This window comes from Chiloscyllium plagiosum, unplaced genomic scaffold, assembly GCF_037043375.1.
Source record: "Chiloscyllium plagiosum isolate Xiang-an unplaced genomic scaffold, Cpla_swu_hap1 HiC_scaffold_52, whole genome shotgun sequence".
Classification (NCBI taxonomy): domain Eukaryota; kingdom Metazoa; phylum Chordata; class Chondrichthyes; order Orectolobiformes; family Hemiscylliidae; genus Chiloscyllium; species Chiloscyllium plagiosum.
In genome coordinates this window covers 17,451,076-17,470,689 of record NW_028270190.1, presented here as the reverse complement: position 1 = coordinate 17,470,689, position 19,614 = coordinate 17,451,076, and the positions used below count along the sequence as shown (strand labels likewise).

Genomic DNA, 19,614 nt, shown 5'->3' with positions numbered 1-19,614 from the left:
AGCAGTTTTTCAAGTGGGAGATACTGCTCTTTCTGGTTAACAGTCCAAAACGCCTGCTTCTTATACTCCAAATATTGGACAGTCTATTGATTCAATCTTTTCAAAATAGTAAAATTCGAATGCAATTTGGTTTTGTGTTTCTTGGGCATAATTTACACTGATTGTCTAAATTCGAAATGATGTGAGAACAATTGAGGTTTCTAGGTTACAACCAAAGTTTACAACTTAACATTACATGTTTCAGTTGTCAGTCACATGACAGGTGCTTGCCAGTTTTCACTCTCTCTTAGAAGCACATTACACACCTTCAATTTCATAACAACAAAGTCTCTGTCTCAGAAGCAAAACGCTTCATTTAGGGACTCCGCTACCTGTTCAGACTCCAAGCAAACATTCCCTCCGCTAGCACTCATTGGCCTACTCTATCTCTCATCATTTCCTTATTCCTTTTGTGAAAAACGCTTTTGGCTTCCCGCCAAGGCTTTTTAGTGCCCCCGCCTAGCTCTCCTCAATCTATCTTTGATTTCTTTCCATCTACCATGTATTTCTGTAAAGCTGCACGAGATCCTTGCTTCCTCAAACACAAGTAGGTTTCCTTCTTCTTTTTGACGAAAAGCTCCTCTGTTCTTTTTATTCAAGGCCTCATCAACTTAACATTCCTTAAGTGTCTCCGTTGGACGAAAATATCCAACACTCGCAACAAGTGTTCCATAAACAGCCTACACATTTCTGTTGCACATTTCCGGTAGGACAACTGTTCCTAATTTATTCTCCAAGCCTTGTCTAATAACAGTATAAGTCCCCTCCCACAATTAAATACCTTGCTGCACTGCCTACTCATATCCCTCTACATGGTTATGGCAAAGCTAATGCAGTTGTGGTCACTTTAACCAAAATGCTTTCCGACTGAGCGATCTGACAACTGGCTCGACTCGGTGCTCTCCCCAAATTCAAAATGGCCTCCACCATAGGCGGCCTATGAATACATTGCTGGAAATGTGTTGCTGGAAAAGCGCCGCAGGTCAGGCAGCATCCAGGGAACAGGGAACAGGAACAACTTATCCCGCACGGACTCCGGACTATGTTCCGACCAACAAAACTTGGACCCAACCAGGACAACCAGTACCTACAACAAATCCGAAGCCTCCAGCAACAGACCTCCCTCCGGATCCTCCGCTCCACGCTTGCAGCCATGCGCCGCTACCTACATTCCCTGCAACTCGAGCTACCCCAGCTCAGGACAACATCTCCTGTTCGCTGGATGCTGCCTGACCTGCTGCGCTTTTCCAGCAGCACATTTCCAGCTCTGATCTCCAGCATCTGCAGACTTCACTTTCTCCTATGTATATATTGAGTCAACAAACCCTCCTTGACGCACTTGAAAAAATCTGTTACTGAACTCCACCTATAATGACTCAGTAGACAAACCCTCCTCACCAATCTCCTTTTCTGCAGCTGTGATGCATTCTGTATTTAAGAGTATGTTGCTGAAGAGATTTACCAGAATGTTGCTTGGGTTTAAGAGATTTTGTTATTAAGTAAGATGGAATAGGCTGACGTTGTTTATTGCATAGCAGAGGATAGTGGGGTTGGTGGGGGCGTGACTGGGATGATTGGATTGCCCACAGCGTGGGAAAGGCCATTCGGCCGAACTAGTCCACACTGACCAACCGACAAATAACCCACCAAGACCCCTTGTCCTCTGAAGAATGCACCTAACTCTATGGGCAGTTTAGCATGGCCACTTGACCTGACCTGCGCATCTTTGGACTCTGGGAGGCAACTGGAGCACGCGGAGGAACCCCACGCAGACATGGGCAAAATGTGCAAACTCCACACAGACAGTCGGCGGAGGCTGGAAATGAAACTGGGACAGTGGTGCGTTGAGGAAGCAGTGCTAACCACTGAGCCACCATGCCGACCTGAAACGAGCATCAACTTTGACACTGCGAGCATTGCCCACATGCAAAATTCAGCAAAATGCTTGGTTAGTTTGGGAATTGAACCCACGACCTTGGCATTATGAGCACCACGCTCTAACCATCTGAGAAAGATACAAGGAGCGTAGATAGGGAGATTTATCTCTGCGATGAAGTAATCAGTGAACATGGGGTCTTGATGAAAGGTCAGGGTGAGGAGGTTTAGAGGGGATCCGAGACAAAATTAAACCATCCAGACAGTGGTAAGAAACTGGAAAGCACTGTTGGGAAATGCAGCGAGAAGGGCAAGACATGGCTCAGTACTGGAAAATTGGGTTCGTCAAAATTATTGGCTGGCTTCGATCATGACAGAGGTCGGATGCTAATGGTTATTTCTTCTGTGCTGCATATCCCTCTGGCATTAATTGCAATGTGAACCATTCTGCTGGACACAGCTCGAAATATTTTAGAACCCTCAAACAACCGTTGTGTCAACTCCCCGGCAATTGTGGAGCCAACAGCAGTTCAAACAACACTTACAATGAGTGTGAGGTAACTTACTTGTCAAATATACCTTCAATAATATTTGGTATTTAAAAATAATTCGTTTCCTCCGATTCCAATACATAACCTAAAATACGAATTACGTATATTTTGAGAAAACATTCTGCAACTAGCGTCACACTTTAGTGTTTGTTAAAATAGTGATTCATATACTCTGCAAGTTTCAAAATTCTTTTTCAGCAGAGGATTTCAGTTTCAAAAATAAAGCAAAAATACTCCTGGATTGAGAAGTTAATTGGAATCACTTGCGCAGTGACTGGAAATGCGATAAATAAATCTATTAACACAGCTCAGGTGTTCATCATGACTCGGTGCCAGCTCAACACACAAAAAAAGATGTCTCTTAGGATCTGCCCTTTCTGCTCTATTTAAAGATTCCCCTTCACTGGTATGAACATGTACTGGTTGCATTACATATAATTACCTTCTACCCTCTGACGGATGAGGCATCATGATTGTGCCTATTTTAGTTTCAGTACATGATGAGAGAGCCATCATACAACGGATATTTCAGAAGATCGAGAGGATATACTTCCCGCTACTTGCTATTGTCAGTGTCCCTAGTAAGTGATAATCTCTGATATAAATTCTCCAAATTGTGTTCCACTCTTTTCTTATTCTCCAGAATTGGCTTCCAGGATCGTGACAGCGTGGTGTCTCACTGGTTGGCATTGCTGCTTCAGAGCACTTGATGTGCTGGGTTCGAGACTAGCATTGGGCAATTGTCCGTGGGGAGTTTGTAAACTCTCTCTGTGTCTGTGTGAATTTCCTGTGAGAGTCCAAGGATGTGCAGGTTGCATGAATTGGCCATGTTTAATTCCCATAATTTTCGAAGATGTTAAGGTTAGATGCATTACTCAGGGAAAGGTCGAGAATTGGTTAGGAGAATGGGATTGGGTGGATTACTCTTCGGAGGGTCAATGTAGACTTGTTAGGCCAAAATGGCCTGTTTCTACACTATTAGATTTCTAATTTCTACGTTCTAGATTGCTCCATCGTGACTTGTGCATGAGCTGCTGTTTCATCTTCACTCCTTTTGTTTACGTTGTGTATTGTACCCCGATGTTCGACCAGTCTGAATGGCAGTTAGCAGAGATGGTTGAGGTTATTTCACGGTAGTTGGTCCATGTTCATGTGACTGTAAAGATGAATCAGCTGAAATCTGCTGCATCCATTTTGCATTTTTTTGTTATTATTTTCGACCAAATATAGTTAATATAGAAAACTTAGAAACATTTGACATTGTGTTTCAGAAATGTTACATACTCAGCGATACATATACATAATTAGACATGCACTCACCCACTCACTATTCCTTAAGGACTCTCCCTCTATCACATAGGCAATCTCTTACTCCCGTAAATTCTCTCTCATATGCACCAACTCGCTAACACCCTCATATACGCTCCCTTGATCTCTCTCTCATAATTTTACACACACACTACTCCCTCTCAAAGACATACTCTCGGTCACAGATACCCTCTGTCTGTCATGAACAGACTTTCTGACAAACATTGTCACACATGCTCTATCTCGCACCCACCCATTCCCCCTCTCACACACTCGTTTCAATTCAGCGGACACACGCACTCTCTTACAGACACTCTGTCTGTCCCACGCACAATTTTGCTGACACACTCTCTAGCTCTCACTTACACACGCAAACACTCACTGACTCCACTCTCTGTGTCTCATACACACACGCTCACTCACACACTCACATAAATTCACTTTTGTACACGTTATCTCTAACACAACCGCACTCATACACTCGCTCTCAAACTCTTGCTTCTGCATGTTTACACTTGCACATCAAGCCTCACGAAGATACTCATGATCTTAGAAATACACACTCACTCATCTACACAAGCCTTTACACACATTCTTCACACGTACTAATTCACTCGCTCACTTCCCCACGTTATGTCAGACACGTACACATGTTCACTGATCCCCTCTGATTATGCACCATATGTTATCTAACACAAACTGTTGCAGACAAAGTGGGGATGAACTTCCTTCTTTAATGGTGCAATCGCTATTGTGTGGAGCCCCGACTGTGTCTTTTGGAAAGGTGTTCCTGGATTTTGATCCTTTAGCACTGAAGCAATGCAAGCTTTATTTTCGATCTGAGTGGTGGCTGCATGGCTCAGTGGGGAACGTGCAGGGGTTTCGTTTCCTTCATCCACTGCACCTTTCCTTCAAGGTCATGGTGGAGGCAGTTTGAAAGTTGTTGTTGGGGTAGGCCACAGTGTATCTTGCAGATGATGCACAATTCTGTTACAGTTTACCAGGGATGAATGCAGAATTTTGGATTTAACAGTATCATGCATGCTGGTGCATTATAAACATGGGATTTTTTTTTTCAGTTAATTTAGTGACCATTGTAATCCTGTCCCGTGGAAACTGTGGACTCTCCAGATCTGTCACTCTCTACCTCGTGGCCATGGCAGCGGCAGACCTACTGGTGGTGATCTTCGATCTAATATGGAGACATATCCCTGCTCTTTATCCAGAAGACTTTATTTTCCTGGATTATATAGATGTGTGTAACATTCACGCTGTCCTACTTTATGCAGTCACTGACTGCTCTGTCTGGTTCACCGTGGCGTTCACCTTCGATCGATTTGTGGCTATTGCCTGCCAGAAGCTGAAAACGAAGTATTGCAGAGAGAAAACGGTGGCTTTGGTTCTTGGAACAGTGACTCTGCTGAGTTGTTTAAATAACTCATCCTGGTATTTTATGTATAACAATAGGTATCGTTTGGGGAATTATCCTATGTTTTGTGGTATAGCTACCTCTGATCTTACATTGATGTTATGGGTCACAATTGAAGTTGTTCATTACATTCTCACACCATGCGTCCCTTTTGCACTGATTCTGCTCCTCAACATTTTCACCGTCAGACATATTTTAGTGAGCAGCAGAGCCCGTAGGAGACTCCGTGCTCACAGTAATGAGGGAAATCCCAGAGACACTGAGATGGAGAGCCGAAGAAAATCCATCATTTTACTGTTTGCTATTTCTGTCAATTTCATTCTGCTGTGGGCAGTGTTTACTGTGAACGCTTTAATTAAGCGGATACGTGACCTGACTCATGTTCTTCCTCTGCTTCCTCACTTCCAAGAAATTGGCTTCATTCTCCAGATGTTGAGTTGCTGCACAAATACTTTGATCTACGCTGTGACCCAGGCTAGGTTCAGAGAACAGTTAAAGAATATGGTGATCTTCCCTTTCATTCTAAGTTTTAACCTACTGAGAAATTTCAAGCACTAGACATTACCCAGCATCAAATCTCAATCTTACACTCAATTATTCCTGTGCATGCCCCAATGAGTGTCTTTTGATCTGCGTTCACTGAACCACTGTGTTTACACTCATTTTGATACACACCAGAAATATTGTTTAGTACCGGAACCCCAGGGAGTGCAGTTATCAAGTTGTTGCCTCATAATGATAATGTCATACAGCATGGAAACCGACTGTTCAGTCCGAATCATCCACACTGACCATATATCCTAAACTAATCTCGTGTCCTTTGCCAGCAACTTGTTCGTATCATTCTAAACCCTTCCTGTTCACCTGGACGCGTTTTAAATGTTGTAATTGTACCCACCCGTGAAACCCTCTTTGGCTGCATCTTCCACATACACGCCACCCTCTGCGTCAATCTGATGCATTTCAGAAAACATTTTACATTTTTCCCTCTCACCTCTTGTTTCTGTTTCTCCTACCCTTGGAAAAATACCTTGGCTGATCTCTTAATTCATGCCCGTATGATTTTGTTAATGTCTATAATCTTCCACCTAAGCTTCTGATGCTCATGGGAAAATAGCCCACAGTCGATTCAAACTCACCCTTCAGTTCAAACCCTCTAAACCCCGGCAAAATTATTGTAAATCTTTTCTGAACCCTGAAAATGTTAACCACAGAACGAAGAACAACCCTGTGAAAATGTCAGTGGAAGAATTGTGGAATCAAGCTTGTTTCTCAGTTGGGGCATATGTTGATCTTGGGCGAGGTTCTGTGTACACATGGGATTGGTGACTGTGTGCTAAAACAGTTCGAGAACCGAGCGGATGATAGGAAACAAACAGAAGGTACAAACGTTTCAAATGTATTTCTTGAAATATAGCAGAGGATGTTTGAATAACAATTATTTACAACTACATCCTCGAACCGATTGTTTATTTTCCCTTCTATAATAGTCATCTGATAAAACGGGTTGATTAAGATTTCCCAAAAATTCAAATTTCAAATTAGCTGGTAAATCTTCTCTTTGTATCTCCCTATGGACATTTTATTCTTCTTAAGATTTATATTCACAGGTCGTTGATAGATAAATGTCCCTGTAAGACATCTATTCCGTGGGTAGTTTACGTGAATTGGTCGCTTGGCAGTTCTCTCTGAATTGTTCAGCGTTTCCCGGTCATATCCTTCCAAAGCACTCGATTGTGTATTGGCTTTGTAGATTATGAATACGCTTAGTTCAAACTTGATTGGAGTTTGTAATTCTGGGGTATAATTTAAACTGATTGGCAGAATTTTAATCGGTTTTGTTGTCTCCAGGCAACCCAGTTAATTAGCTGTTCGCCCAAATGTTGCATTGTTACACTGTTCAGAACACTTGGTGTGTGGTAAGTCTGTGAGCTTTAAACTTCCTTAAAGTAACAGTACACTTCTACACCTTCATTGCAGTGGGATTGAGAATTTTTGCCAGTGTTCTTGAAAGAGTTGTTGGAAGAGTTGTTCCGTGCATTTGTTTATGGTAGTCAGACATGCGTTTTCAACATGTGCGATCAGAAGGAAAATTGAAATGATTGACCTCACTGTCATTCCAGTGGGGACGTTGCCACTTGTCTCTGTTCTTTCCTGAATCCATTCGGGAGATGGTTTTGGAAATTGTTATTATGCTAATGCAATGTAGTCCGTGTGCACAACCAATCCATCAGCGTTGATAGAACAGCCTTGTTCGTGCTGTGATTGGTTTATTTGAAAATTGCACATGAGCTTTCTCAAATTTCTCACGGGTTTCAAAGCTACTGAAATGGTGCACTACTCCAGTATATGTGAGCGTTGTCTGTTGGAATGTGGTTCATCCGTTCATGGTTTATGACAGGCATTGCACTTAAAGAGGCTTGTTTTAGGTTCAGGACAAAAATAAAGATATGCTGTTGGATTTTCAGAGAGTGGAAACAATTTCCAGTTGATGAAATTAATTTAAAATGAATAATATGGCCATTCTATAAGAAGGGAGCATAGAGTACAGCAGAGAGTAAGTTATCTTCATAAAAAAAATGCAAACAGATAACTACGGCCTGCTGGCAGCAAATATGCATAAAGAGAGGTGACGATTTAAATCTGATAAATCAGAAGCTTATGCAGCGATGCTGCTAGTCTCGCTGAAAGTGTTGAGCAGTGTCATTCCCTTTTTTGTGTCAGACTCCTGCTCCTGGCAGTTTTTTTTTTATCTCTTACATTACTAGAAAATTATTTTGCGCAAATTCCAGAACTAGGATGCTCAGATATCAATTGTATTGGTGGAAACTGAATTCCAAGATTTGTACCATTTTTCGGTGAGAATCCCTCACACTTCACTGCAAGTAACTGCCAAGTTGAATCAAGAATGAACATCCTGATTTTAAACAAACAAAGTCTTGTAGATAAATAAAACCTCAAGATTCAAATTTAGAACAAGGTAAATTACAGTTTTTTGCACAAAAACGTCTGGGAATTGAGAGGTCGCCCTGCGAGTGGGATTCCAATCATGTTATATCCTCGAATACAACAATCATTGGCCTTTTATGACTTTGATTCAAGAAAAGCACATTGTTTCGATTATGTAAATTATTTTCCTCTTGAAGGCTCCAAGGCTGTTGTGGTTCCTGGTCCATTGCAAATGCTTCCTTAGGCCAGAAGCTGCAGCAAGATGTTTCGATTTTATCACACCTCAATTCTGAAGAACAGGAACAGATTTTTGCAATAACATAAAACGTTTCTGCAACAACCTGTAGAATATAAGTCTGCACAATAACAGGTAACATCTCTCTTCACTTATCAGAGTACTTGTCCATTGTTTTGTACAGCAGAGGTTTCCTGCATGTGGTTAGTTTTGTTAACATTCTTGGTACTCACAGTTACAGAGGAAAGCGCAGCATGTTCTGTCAGCAAACATGTTTTGGCCAAGTATCTCAGCATGTGCTCGTGACATTAATATTGCTCCAATGATAGCCAACTTCAATACCCCCTTGTGGTCAAAGGCACCTAAGGAGCGCCGTGGACTCTAGACCAGTTAACACCAAAGCTCAAGTGAGTCCCTGTCCCCCTGTGGAGAATGCTGGACCGTAACATCAGTGTGGAGACTCACGGCTAGTTAAGATTCTACAATATGAATGGAAAAGTGCCATAAAGACGTAGAAAACAATGACAATAAAAACATGAGCAATCAATGAATACAGAATGTAAAAGACCAAAGAAACGCTTAGTGGCCATTCTAGCAACCCAGAGAATTGTAATCATGAAAATGCTTCAGTACCTGACAAACCTTATCTGCCTCCAAACCTTATCTGGACGTCTCGATTAATTATAGTGTACGATGTGTCCTGAATGCAGGTGCAACATTCGGGGCCAATAACAAAGCAGTTGCTACCCTGTGCCGTCAGCAAGTCGTCAAGGGCCAGGTGGTTCTGTTTCCGTTGGGATTATCGTTCTTGTTTTCTCCATATCACCACAGCTCAGAATTACTCTTTTAAAATCACACGCTCTGTGGATTATGTGTCAATGTATTATCTTTGAAACGATTGTCTTGTGTCCTCCCAAGCCACGCCAATCCATTTGTCAAGTAGGTGTACATGTCTATGGCCTGTTCTGCAGTGCAGCAAACTTTTTTTTTCTCTTTTTTCTCAGCATTCACCAATGTTCGTTCCTTCCGAGGTAAAAATCGCTTCTGCACACTTACATTGGCATCCTAAGGCTGCCATGCAATCTTGAATCCCATATGATCTTATCAAAAAGAAAACTGAGCTATTACTTATCACTCGACGTATAGTCTCTATGCCTCGTGTAGTGACTTGATCACAAAGTTCACCAAGGAAAGACAACAGCACAAACATCACCAACAAAAATGTATCAGTTCAGAAATCTCGTGTAGATTTTATTTTCACTGAAATTCATGATAACTTCAAGTGCCACTTCCATCCATCCCCACTTGTTGTTTTTTCTTTCCCTAAATTTTCCCGTGTAGCTAAAACTTACTTTATGGATTATTCGAGGCATTTATAGAACATAGAACAATACAGAACAGGCCCTTCGGCCCACGATGTTGTGCCGAACATTTGTCCTAGCTTCAGCACCCATCCATGTCCCTATCCAATTGCCGCTTAAAGGTCACCAATGATTCTGACTCTGCCACTCCCACCGGCAGAGCATTCCATACCCCCACCACTCTTTGGGTAAAGAACCTACCCCTGACATCCCCCCTATACCTTCCAGCCTTCACCTTAAATTTATGTCCCCTTGTAACACTCTGTTGTACCCGGGGAAAAAGTTTCTGACTGTCTACTCTATCTATTCCTCTGATCATCTTATAAACCTCTATCAAGTCACCCCTCATCCTTCTCCGTTCCAATGAGAAAAGGCCTAGCGCTCTCAACCTATCCTCGTACGACCTATTCTCCATTCCAGGCAACACCCTGGTAAACCTTCTCTGCACCCTCTCCAAAGCTTTACCTCTTTCCTAAAGTGAGGTAACCAGAACTGCACACAGTACTCCAAATGTGGCCTAACCAAAGTCCTGCGCAGCTGCAACATCACTTCACGACTCTTGAATTCAATCCCTCTGCATTTGATATGATACTATGCAAATGTTGACCAAATACAAATTTCTGTTCTGAAAAATCTTATAACAATGACTCCTTTCATCAATTTAAACATTTTTTGTTGGCATAATTGGACCAGGGCTATAATGAAAAAACATTCTGAAATTTAGCGAAGGGCGTTATACAATTGGCAAAATGCTGTACCAACCACGTGGAAAAACCTGTGCACCTGGTCCACGCGCAAAAACCGCTAAGGACGGCTACCAGCTCTGAGAAGATTCAGTTCAAACAGAAAGCAGAAGGTGAGTACCCCTAGTCTGTGCCCATATATTTCTTCAGTTGGGATCAATGTTTCCACACCCGATTCATTCGCATATCAATACAAGCATATGCATCACCACTATTGATAACCTTATGGGGACCATTCCATGAGGGGCAAAGGCAGTTTTACGGTGTGGAGTTTTACTCTTACCTTAGCTCCCTGCCGATGGGACTTCTGGACAATCCTGTATGTGCCGTTGTTTATCCTGTCTTTCCTGTTTATCCCTAACTGTTTTATGCATCTCCTTCAGCTGACTTTTTTTTTCTGAGTATCCCTTTCTATAATAATGGGTTTAATGTGTGGCAAAAGGACAGCTTCTCTTTTCGCTCTTCTCATGTGAGAGGCTGATTGTAATATTTCTGCATTCAGCATTTCTGCAAGAGTATTTTAGTGTGTAAAATAACATTTACTGTCATCACAATGGGTTCACCGACCCTTATGGTCCATGTGGATTGTTAAATTTTCCAATCTAGGATGTCGGTGGCTTTTTTTAGTTTTTCTTTTTAATCGGGGCAGTTTGTGTTGCTTCATTACTTTTACACACATAAAATCGTATCAGTGTACACAAATCATTGATTACCATTGGAGTGGCCTCGCTCACGTACGCAGCGGTTTGTTGACCATTAATCCCTTGTACGCAAATCATTTTGTTAGTTGTGGGCAGGGGTAGGTCAGTAATGATTGTAGAGGTTCTCGTGTCCACTAACATCTCACATTGTCTGCTGCCTATTAGTGCAGATATATAAATCCTACCCTCCTTATCACATGTGCCCGTGGGTGCTGCCAGATATCAATCTAACGTTTCCTGGGTGCTTGTTAGTTTGCCGTAATTTCCCCAACAAGTGCTTTCAGCGTCTCCCCTTTTTGCCACAGTGTTGACAGACTCGAACATCGTGTTTTTCTCATTTAGGGTCCGACACTTCCAGGCAAACTGAAACGTCTTGATACAATTGTGTCGAGGGGATTTTGACTTTGTCTCTCCTACAGCGCCAAGATTCTCTTGGTTTATTTAAACGGAGGTGAGAGATATAGATGGCACAGATCCAGTTCTCAAGTTCTTTGCTTATCTGTCTTTGTGGATCCTGAGGCTTGGCATATAAGCCTTGCTATTGGTGTACCAAAAGGACGCCAGTTCTCTTGGTTTTTCTCTCCCATCCCTTTCTCAATGCCCGGTCAGAGTGGTCTGTCTGTAGAATGCCTGAATATTCTGGTAGACTTTGACGAGTCGCTTTCCAAACTCGGACATACACCCACCCCTTTCCGCTGTTTACTATTAGTCACTTTTGCCCAGATAGTGGTTTGTTTCCCAGCATTCGGTGGTTTCAGCCTCAAATCTGCCGAAAGGCTCCTGTTGGTGTTTTATTTATTCTCTCGGGATCCATGGCAATGTTGGCCACGATAGTAATTCTCAAACATTTGCATTAACCACGCATAGTCCGCATTGACACAAATACAGACAACATTTCAAATCACCACGGATTTCAAAATATTCCTGGATCCTGAGTTCCAGGGAACAAAAAAAAAACACACAAGACCATATGTAACTACTCACAAACAAAAGTACAATCAAAATAGCCCACAAAGTGTTAACAATCAATTCAGTATGCAGGACCAGGTGTTGCTCTCTCTCTCTCCCCACCCCGTCTCTCTTAGTTTCATTTTTAAAAAAATTCTCAAAATTTCTGCCAATTGTTTTATGCGATAACAATTAAATATGCCATCACGTGGAATGGCTTCTTTGTGTCCATTTCACTTCTTTATTGACAAAGTTTTGTTTTTGTTTTGGTATCAGGTCTGTAATGAATTTACATATACACCAAACGTGTTCCCTCCTGAGGGTGCGCTTCAAGAGAAGCGTTGTTGCCTGTTCTTTGACAATTTTTTTCTCTCTCTCAGTCACTCAACACAGGCACACACAGTCCTTTAATTAGAAGTTTTGAATGTAGTAAGTTGACTATTTCACACAAATTATTTACGAAAATATCCAATTTCTCAGAAGGAATTTTAATCTCTATTTCTCTGAGGGTCCTCTGGACCCTATTTCCATAACTCGTGATTCTGAAGTTCTTTTCTCATCTGTCTTTGTGGATCCTGAGGGTTTGTATATAAGTCTTGCTATTGATGCACCAAAAGGACCCCAGTTCTCTTGTTTCATATTTATTCTGTCCTAAGAGACAACTTCATTGTTGTTTTAGGACCGTCCACCCTTTTTTCATCTGTTTTCTCAGTGCATACATGTCTGTCATGTACTGGTTAATGAGAGACCGCGGGGCACCCCTTTGACCTTCCTGTCCCACCATTGAAAATGATCGGTTTATACTCACGATCTCCACCGATCTTTCTACTGGATTTTAAACCCTGGCCACATTGTAATCGTGTTTTCCCACTGACCGTGTCTCTCACTTGGGATCGTTCCTATCAAAGTCCAGCAATTCCTAAATGGAGATTGACCAATTCCATGTATCCAACTTTAATTTATATTACACACAACAATCACGCTTACATCTGAGTATCATATCCCAGCTATTCCTTTTCCAGTCTCCACTCCAATGATTACCCCTCTTAACTAAGGCTCAGGCTATGTGCTACAGACGAATGCGTCCTTGTCCATTTGCACTTAACTCAAATGCCACGGGACTGATACTCACTCATTCACACGTGACAGGTCATCAATTACTGCAGTCTAGCGCCACTTTTTATAGGCACTTTCTGTAGACAAATTCCCGCCAACTTTGGTGTGTTTCTTTGATGACCCAGCAATAGCCACTTGCCTGGTCCTGTAGAAAGGTCACGGCTCCCAACGTCAATTTCTTGTAAGTAAATATAATACCAAAATAAGAATTGTGCCTTGGTTTCAGACACAGTTTTTAGAATAAAAGCTTTTGTGCGTTGCAACGTTGATTTCAACACGAAACGTGGGTCTTGACCCAGCTGATTCACTGATTACAAAATTCAACGCCCTTTATATCTTTGAATTATTGCAAAGCTTGCAGTTTCAGTCTCGTCATCAGAATACCCCACGATAGTCATTCGAGCTGTCCCATGACTGTCATCCAAACACAGGAACCGGTTACTTTGTGATTGTCGTTTTGCTTGATTACTGCTTTGACTGCTCCTGCAGGCTTGAGCAACCATCAGCACAAAAGCACAGCTTTCACATAAGCTTTAGCAATTGTCAGCACAAAATTTCAATCTACACTCTCAGCATGCTTTGCAAATGTCGCCAAAGATCCAAGCAAGTTCTACTTCAGAGCCATGGGCATATAGGTATGGTGTGAACGTATTTATGAATGTGTTAGGCTTCGGTTGCTTTGAAAGAAGGATAGTGGTACTGTAGAATATTCCATCATTGAAAATGAAGGATGCAAAGTCACTGAATGTATTCAATAAAGACATCGATGTAATTTCAGATATTAACGACAGTAAGGAGAACGGGGAGAAAGCACGAATATAACATTAAGGAGGAACTTGTTGAAAGTTGGAAAAAGACACAAAGGGCTTTATGTTTCTGTCTTGCATTATGGTTGATTTGACTCAAGTCTTCACTTCTGTCTTGTGGAAGCTCATAATAGCCATCAGGTCCCTAACAGTTTGGAAATCTGTCTCCCATCCCTTTTTAATACTTTCAATGTGAACTAAAGTCTGTGACAATACAGGAAATAGAACAATACTGCACAGTAAAAGGGTCTTTGGTCCACGACGTTGTGCCAAACATGGACATAAGGTAAGCTAATCCCTTGTCTGTACTTACTACATATCTATCCATTCCTTGCATATTCATGTGCTTATGTAAGAGTTCCTGAAATGCACCTATCATATCTGCAATCACCATAATGGCTGGCAGTTTATTTCAGACACTGACAGCACTCTGTTTATAAAACTGCCCTGACATCTTCTTTGAACATTCCCCCTATCTCCATAAATGCATGCATCCTATTGGTAGGCATTTCAACGCTAGAAAGAAAGAAAATTCTGGCTGTCAACGCTTTCTATGCATATCATAAGTTGACAGACTTCGATCAAGTCTCCCTCCACTGTTGCAGAGAAAACAAGCTGAAGTTTTGGCGTTTCTCCTTAATGTCATACCCTTCAATGCAGGCAGTATATCACTAAACCTCTTATACACGCTTCACAAAGCCTCCACATCCTTCCTGTGATATGGTGACAGATACAACAAACATTGGCCAGCACCTGGGAGCAGAAATCCCTTTCTATTGTTCTTAAAATGATTATTCAGTGGCTCTGTAGCTACGTTTACCCGTTCAAACTCCCCCACACATCAAAATGTCTTCTCAACATCTCTGCCATTATGTCTGTTCAGAACTTTGTATGTTTTAATCACCTGGCCAACTTTTCAGTGAACTATTACAAATAAGTCATTAAGAGTTAGATGTTCTTGATAAGTGAACACATTCAAAACATGAATTAGCTAAATGAATGAGTATGTAAGGGTTTTCAAAGTTAGGATATTCTTTATTCAAAACAACAACTAAAAGTGTACAAGGTACCCCAGTTCCCACTTCACCAATGAGAGATACAGTTGAAAAAAAATCTTCCTAATCTCCGAAACCTATCAAATGTCTCTGAAGAATCTGGATCATTCTGCGAAGAGTTGCAGTGAACGGGTATGGACAGAGTTTGATGCCGGTACTGCAAATCTTACCTCAAACACTTAAGTTTTAATTACAGAGTTAACTGTTTTTGGTGTTACATTTGAAAGTGTTCATAAAGACTGATTTTTTTTAATGGGACCACTGTTATTTTGATTCATGCCGTGCACAGAGATTGTGCTCATAATACGTAATTGAAATAGACATGCAACTCATGCAGTATTAATACACAATAAGGAAAACAACAACTTACGAATAAAAGCTACTGATTGGTAAAATGGACAGACGTTTAAAAAGGCAGTGTAATGCAAAATAATGAAACCGTGCTCAGTATTCAGAACATTCCAGCTAATTATCTCCTCAAACACAAACAGCCCTATTCAGATTCAATGGCACCAATAACGGATTATTCAGTTCCTACAGCACCCACGTGGAGTGGAAGCAAGCCATGCTACACCATGAGGAACTGCCACAAGAACCCTTGATATTATTGTTCGCACAGTAATCTTACGCTGGATGCTCTAACAGAGCTGTATGAACCGAAACACAATTTCTTTTTTTTGAAAGACGGAAAAGTATCGTGGCAGCATCACAACAGATTTGAGAATAGATTGAGGGAGTGAAATGAGACTGGAAATTAGCACATCGTGCCAACATCCATTGGGTAAAGATTGTAATGGAATTAATGTATATAGAAGATATTTTGTGCTGTCAATTTAGAGGGGTGGGTTTCAATGTTCCAACACTTAAATGATATCAAGGGAGACGGAGCATAGGATGTTCGTTGACAACGTCACCAGAAGGATCGAAGAGTATTTGAAAGACAATGTCACTACGATAGTTGACTGTGATATTCAATAATGAAAATGCAGAGTTTCAACGTAAAATTGCCAAATTAAGAAAAATCGAAAATGCTGGTTAATCTCAGCAGTTCTGGCAGCATCTACGTGAAGAAAGCACAGTTAACGTTTCGAGTTTGTTGCCACGTCAGCCGAACAGCTTAATCTGGAGAATTGAATACACAGGTGAATGATAATACTTACCGGGGATCCCACTTACAGCCAAATTGGAAAGTAAAACTACTTAAACGTCTAATATGCACACTGAAAACCATCAGATAATGTTATCCACCAATGATCCTGATGAAGGGCCTTTGCCCGAAACGTCGATTTTACTGCGCCTCGGATGCTGCCTGAACTGCTGTGCTCTTCTAGCACCACTAATCCAGAATCTGGTTTCCTGCATCTGCAGTCATTGTTTTTACCGAGAGACCATATCAATCGAATAAGATAAATCTCTGTGCAGTTTGAAACACACCATTTCATTGTAGTCAGATTCCGAAGCATTTTTGTAATATTCTGTGAGATGACCCTTGAATTGTGATCATCTTTTGTAACTGTACCATCTCCTGTCGACAGACTGCAGTCCTCCCTCTCCTATCCTCGAGTTGTTGTCCCCAGAGATGATGCTGCAGCTGATGCGATGGAATAAGACGATAAAGTCTTCACAATACTTTTTATGGAAAAGGAGGACAGTCCAGTGATGCAGTTGGCCCACAATGACTTCCAGGTAAAAACAATGATTGCACATGCTGGAAACCAGATTCTGGATTAGTGGTGTTGGAAGAGCACAGCAGTTCAGGCAGCATCCGAGGATCATTAAAATCGACGCTTCGGACTTTTACGTTTCGGATGCTGCCTGAACTGCTGTGCCCTTCCAGCAGCACTAATCCAGAACCACAATTACTGCCATGCTCTGTTAACCGTTTTCTGACAATCCAAAACATTAAGCGCGTTTTTATAATGGAAACCTCAATTTGACAATTGCACAGGAGCAAACCATCCAGGTTAAATTAGATAAAGTCAACGTAGCCTAATTGGTCTTTGAGTTAAATTGCACTGAAGGTGCACTTTAGCCCATCGTATCTGTATCAACATTTAGACACTAATTCCACTGACAAACACTTAAAAGCTAGGACAAAGAACAAAGAAAAAAGTCAATTTACAGGCCAGGAACAGGCCCTTCACCCTTCAAAGCCGGAACTGATTCTCTCGTCCAATTCCTAAGCATCTGTATCCCTCTGCTCCCTAATTACTCATGCAGCTTTCCAGAAGTATCTTAACTAAATCTACCATACCTGACTCTACTACCTCTGCTGGCAATGCATTGCAGGCACTTACCATCCTCTGTGTAATCTCGTTGCCGCGTGTGTCCCCCTTCAACTTTTCATTTTTTACCATGAAGGCGTGACCTCTCGTTATTGAATCCTTTAACCTTAGGGGAAAATAACTTATCTCTACCTGCCTTGTCTTTTCCCTTCATGATTTTGTAACCACAAATGGGTCCCCCTTCAATCTACGTTTGTCCAATGAACACAAACCTAACCTACTCAAGTTTCATTCCATCCCAGGCAACATTCACGCAAACCTTCTCTGCACCCTCTCCAAAGCATCCATAATCTTTTGGTAATGTGGCGACCAGAACTGTACACAATATTCAAAATGCGGCCGAAACAAAGTCTTGTACAATTATAACATGAACTGCCTGCTCTTATACTCAATACCCCGTCCGATGAAGGCAAGCAAACCACATGCTTTCCTGGCCACTTCATCCATCCATCTTCAGGGTACAATGGACCTGAACTCCCAGATCTCTCTGCTCATCAACGATTCCCAAGACTCTTCCGTTTATTATATAATTCGTTCGAGAATTAGATTCGCCTAAACGAATCACCTCACATTTGTCTGGAATGCACTCGGACCTGCCAAAGCTCCGCCTAAATATCCAGTCTATCTGTGTTCTCCTGTATTCTTTGATAGTCCCCTATGCTTTCTGCTGCTCCATCAATCTCCATGTCATTTGCAAACTTGCTAATTATACCAGCAGTGTCGTCTTCCAGATTATTCATGTATATCACAAGCAACAGTGGCCCCAACATTGGCCCCTGTGGAAACCATTAGTCACCTTTCTCCATTTCGAGAAAGTCCCTTCAACTGTTACTCTCTGTCTCCTGTGGCTTAACCAGTCGTTTATCCACCTAGCTAGAACGCTATGAACACGATGCGAGTTCACGTTCTCCATTAGGTTACCGTGGGGACCTTTCAAAACGTTTACTGAAGTCCACATATATGACATGTGCTGCCGTTCCCTCATCTGTCAAATTGGTCACTTCCTCAAAAAACTTTTTTAAGTTGGTAAGGCAAGATTTCCCCCACACAAAACCATGTTGCCTACCACTGATAAGCCCAGTCTTTTCCAAATATAAATACATTTTATCCTCAGTACATTCTCCAGCAACTTTCCCACCACTGACGTGAGGGTCACTGGTCTGTAGTTACCCAGAATATCACTACTAAACTTCTTGTCAAAGGGACAACATGAGCAATCTTCTAGTTTTCCAGCACCTCACTTGTGTTTAACGACGCTACAAAGATATCTGTCAGTGCCCAAGATATTTCCTCTCTCACCTCCCTCAGCAACCTGGGAGGGATCCCATCCGGTCCTGATGACTTGTCCACCTTAGTAACCTCTGGCTTATCCAACACACCTTTCCTACTTATGTCAATGTGATCCAGATTAATCAAACTTCTGCCTGTATTCTCAAATTCATCATGTCCCTCTCCTCAGTGAACACCGATGCAAAGAAATCATTCAGAATCTCACCCATTTTCTCATTTACGACAAAGAACCTTTCTACCTCATCCTTTAGTGGACCAATATTTTCTCTAGCTACCTGCTTGTTTCTTATATAAGAATAAAAGGCTTTGGGATTATCCTTAATTCTGCTCACTAAAACTTTTTCATGACCCCTTTTAGCCCACTTGATTTCTCGTTTAAGGCTGGTCCAACTCTCCTGATATTTCTCCAGGGCCCGTTCTGTTCTTAGCTGCCTGGACCTTATGTATGCTTCCCCTTTCCTCTTGGCTAATCGTACGATTTTTCCTTTCATCCACGGTTCACGAACCTCACCTTTTCTATCCTTTGCCTTCAATGGGACATGATTGGCATGATGCTGGAAAAACACAGCAGGTCAGGCAGCATCCAGGAAGCAGGAAAGTCCATGTTTCAGACAAAAGCTCTTTATCAGGAATGAGGCAGGGAGACTCTGGGGTAGAGAGATAAATGGGAGGGGATAGGCTGGGGCAAATGCAGCCATGCGTGCAATAGGTTGATTGAGGTGGGAATGAAGGTAATAGGTCGAAGGGAAGTGTGGAGTGGATAAGTGGGAAGGAAATTGGCTGGTAGGACAGTTCATGAGAATGGTGCTGAGCTGAGGTTGGAGCTGGGATAAGGTGGAGGAGAGGAAATGAGGAAACTGGTGAAGCCCTCCCTGATGACCTGTGGTTGAAGTGTTCCATGAGCCATTCTTCCTCCAGGCGGC

At 41.9% G+C, this 19,614-nt stretch overlaps 1 protein-coding gene across 1 annotated transcript; it reads left to right on the top strand.

The window, feature by feature from the left end:
• Positions 1–4,929: 4,929 nt before the first annotated feature.
• LOC148134817 (neuropeptides capa receptor-like) lies at positions 4,930–5,760 on the top strand. Its single transcript, XM_087985395.1, has one exon. The coding sequence runs from the start codon at positions 4,930–4,932 to the stop codon at positions 5,758–5,760; it is 831 nt and encodes a 276-aa protein (XP_087841521.1).
• Positions 5,761–19,614: the final 13,854 nt, after the last annotated feature.

Excerpts from the sequence above, each read along its gene's own strand:
- LOC148134817 (XM_087985395.1), top strand. The coding sequence starts at position 4,930 with ATGGCAGCGGCAGACCTACTGGTGGTGATCTTCGATCTAATATGGAGA.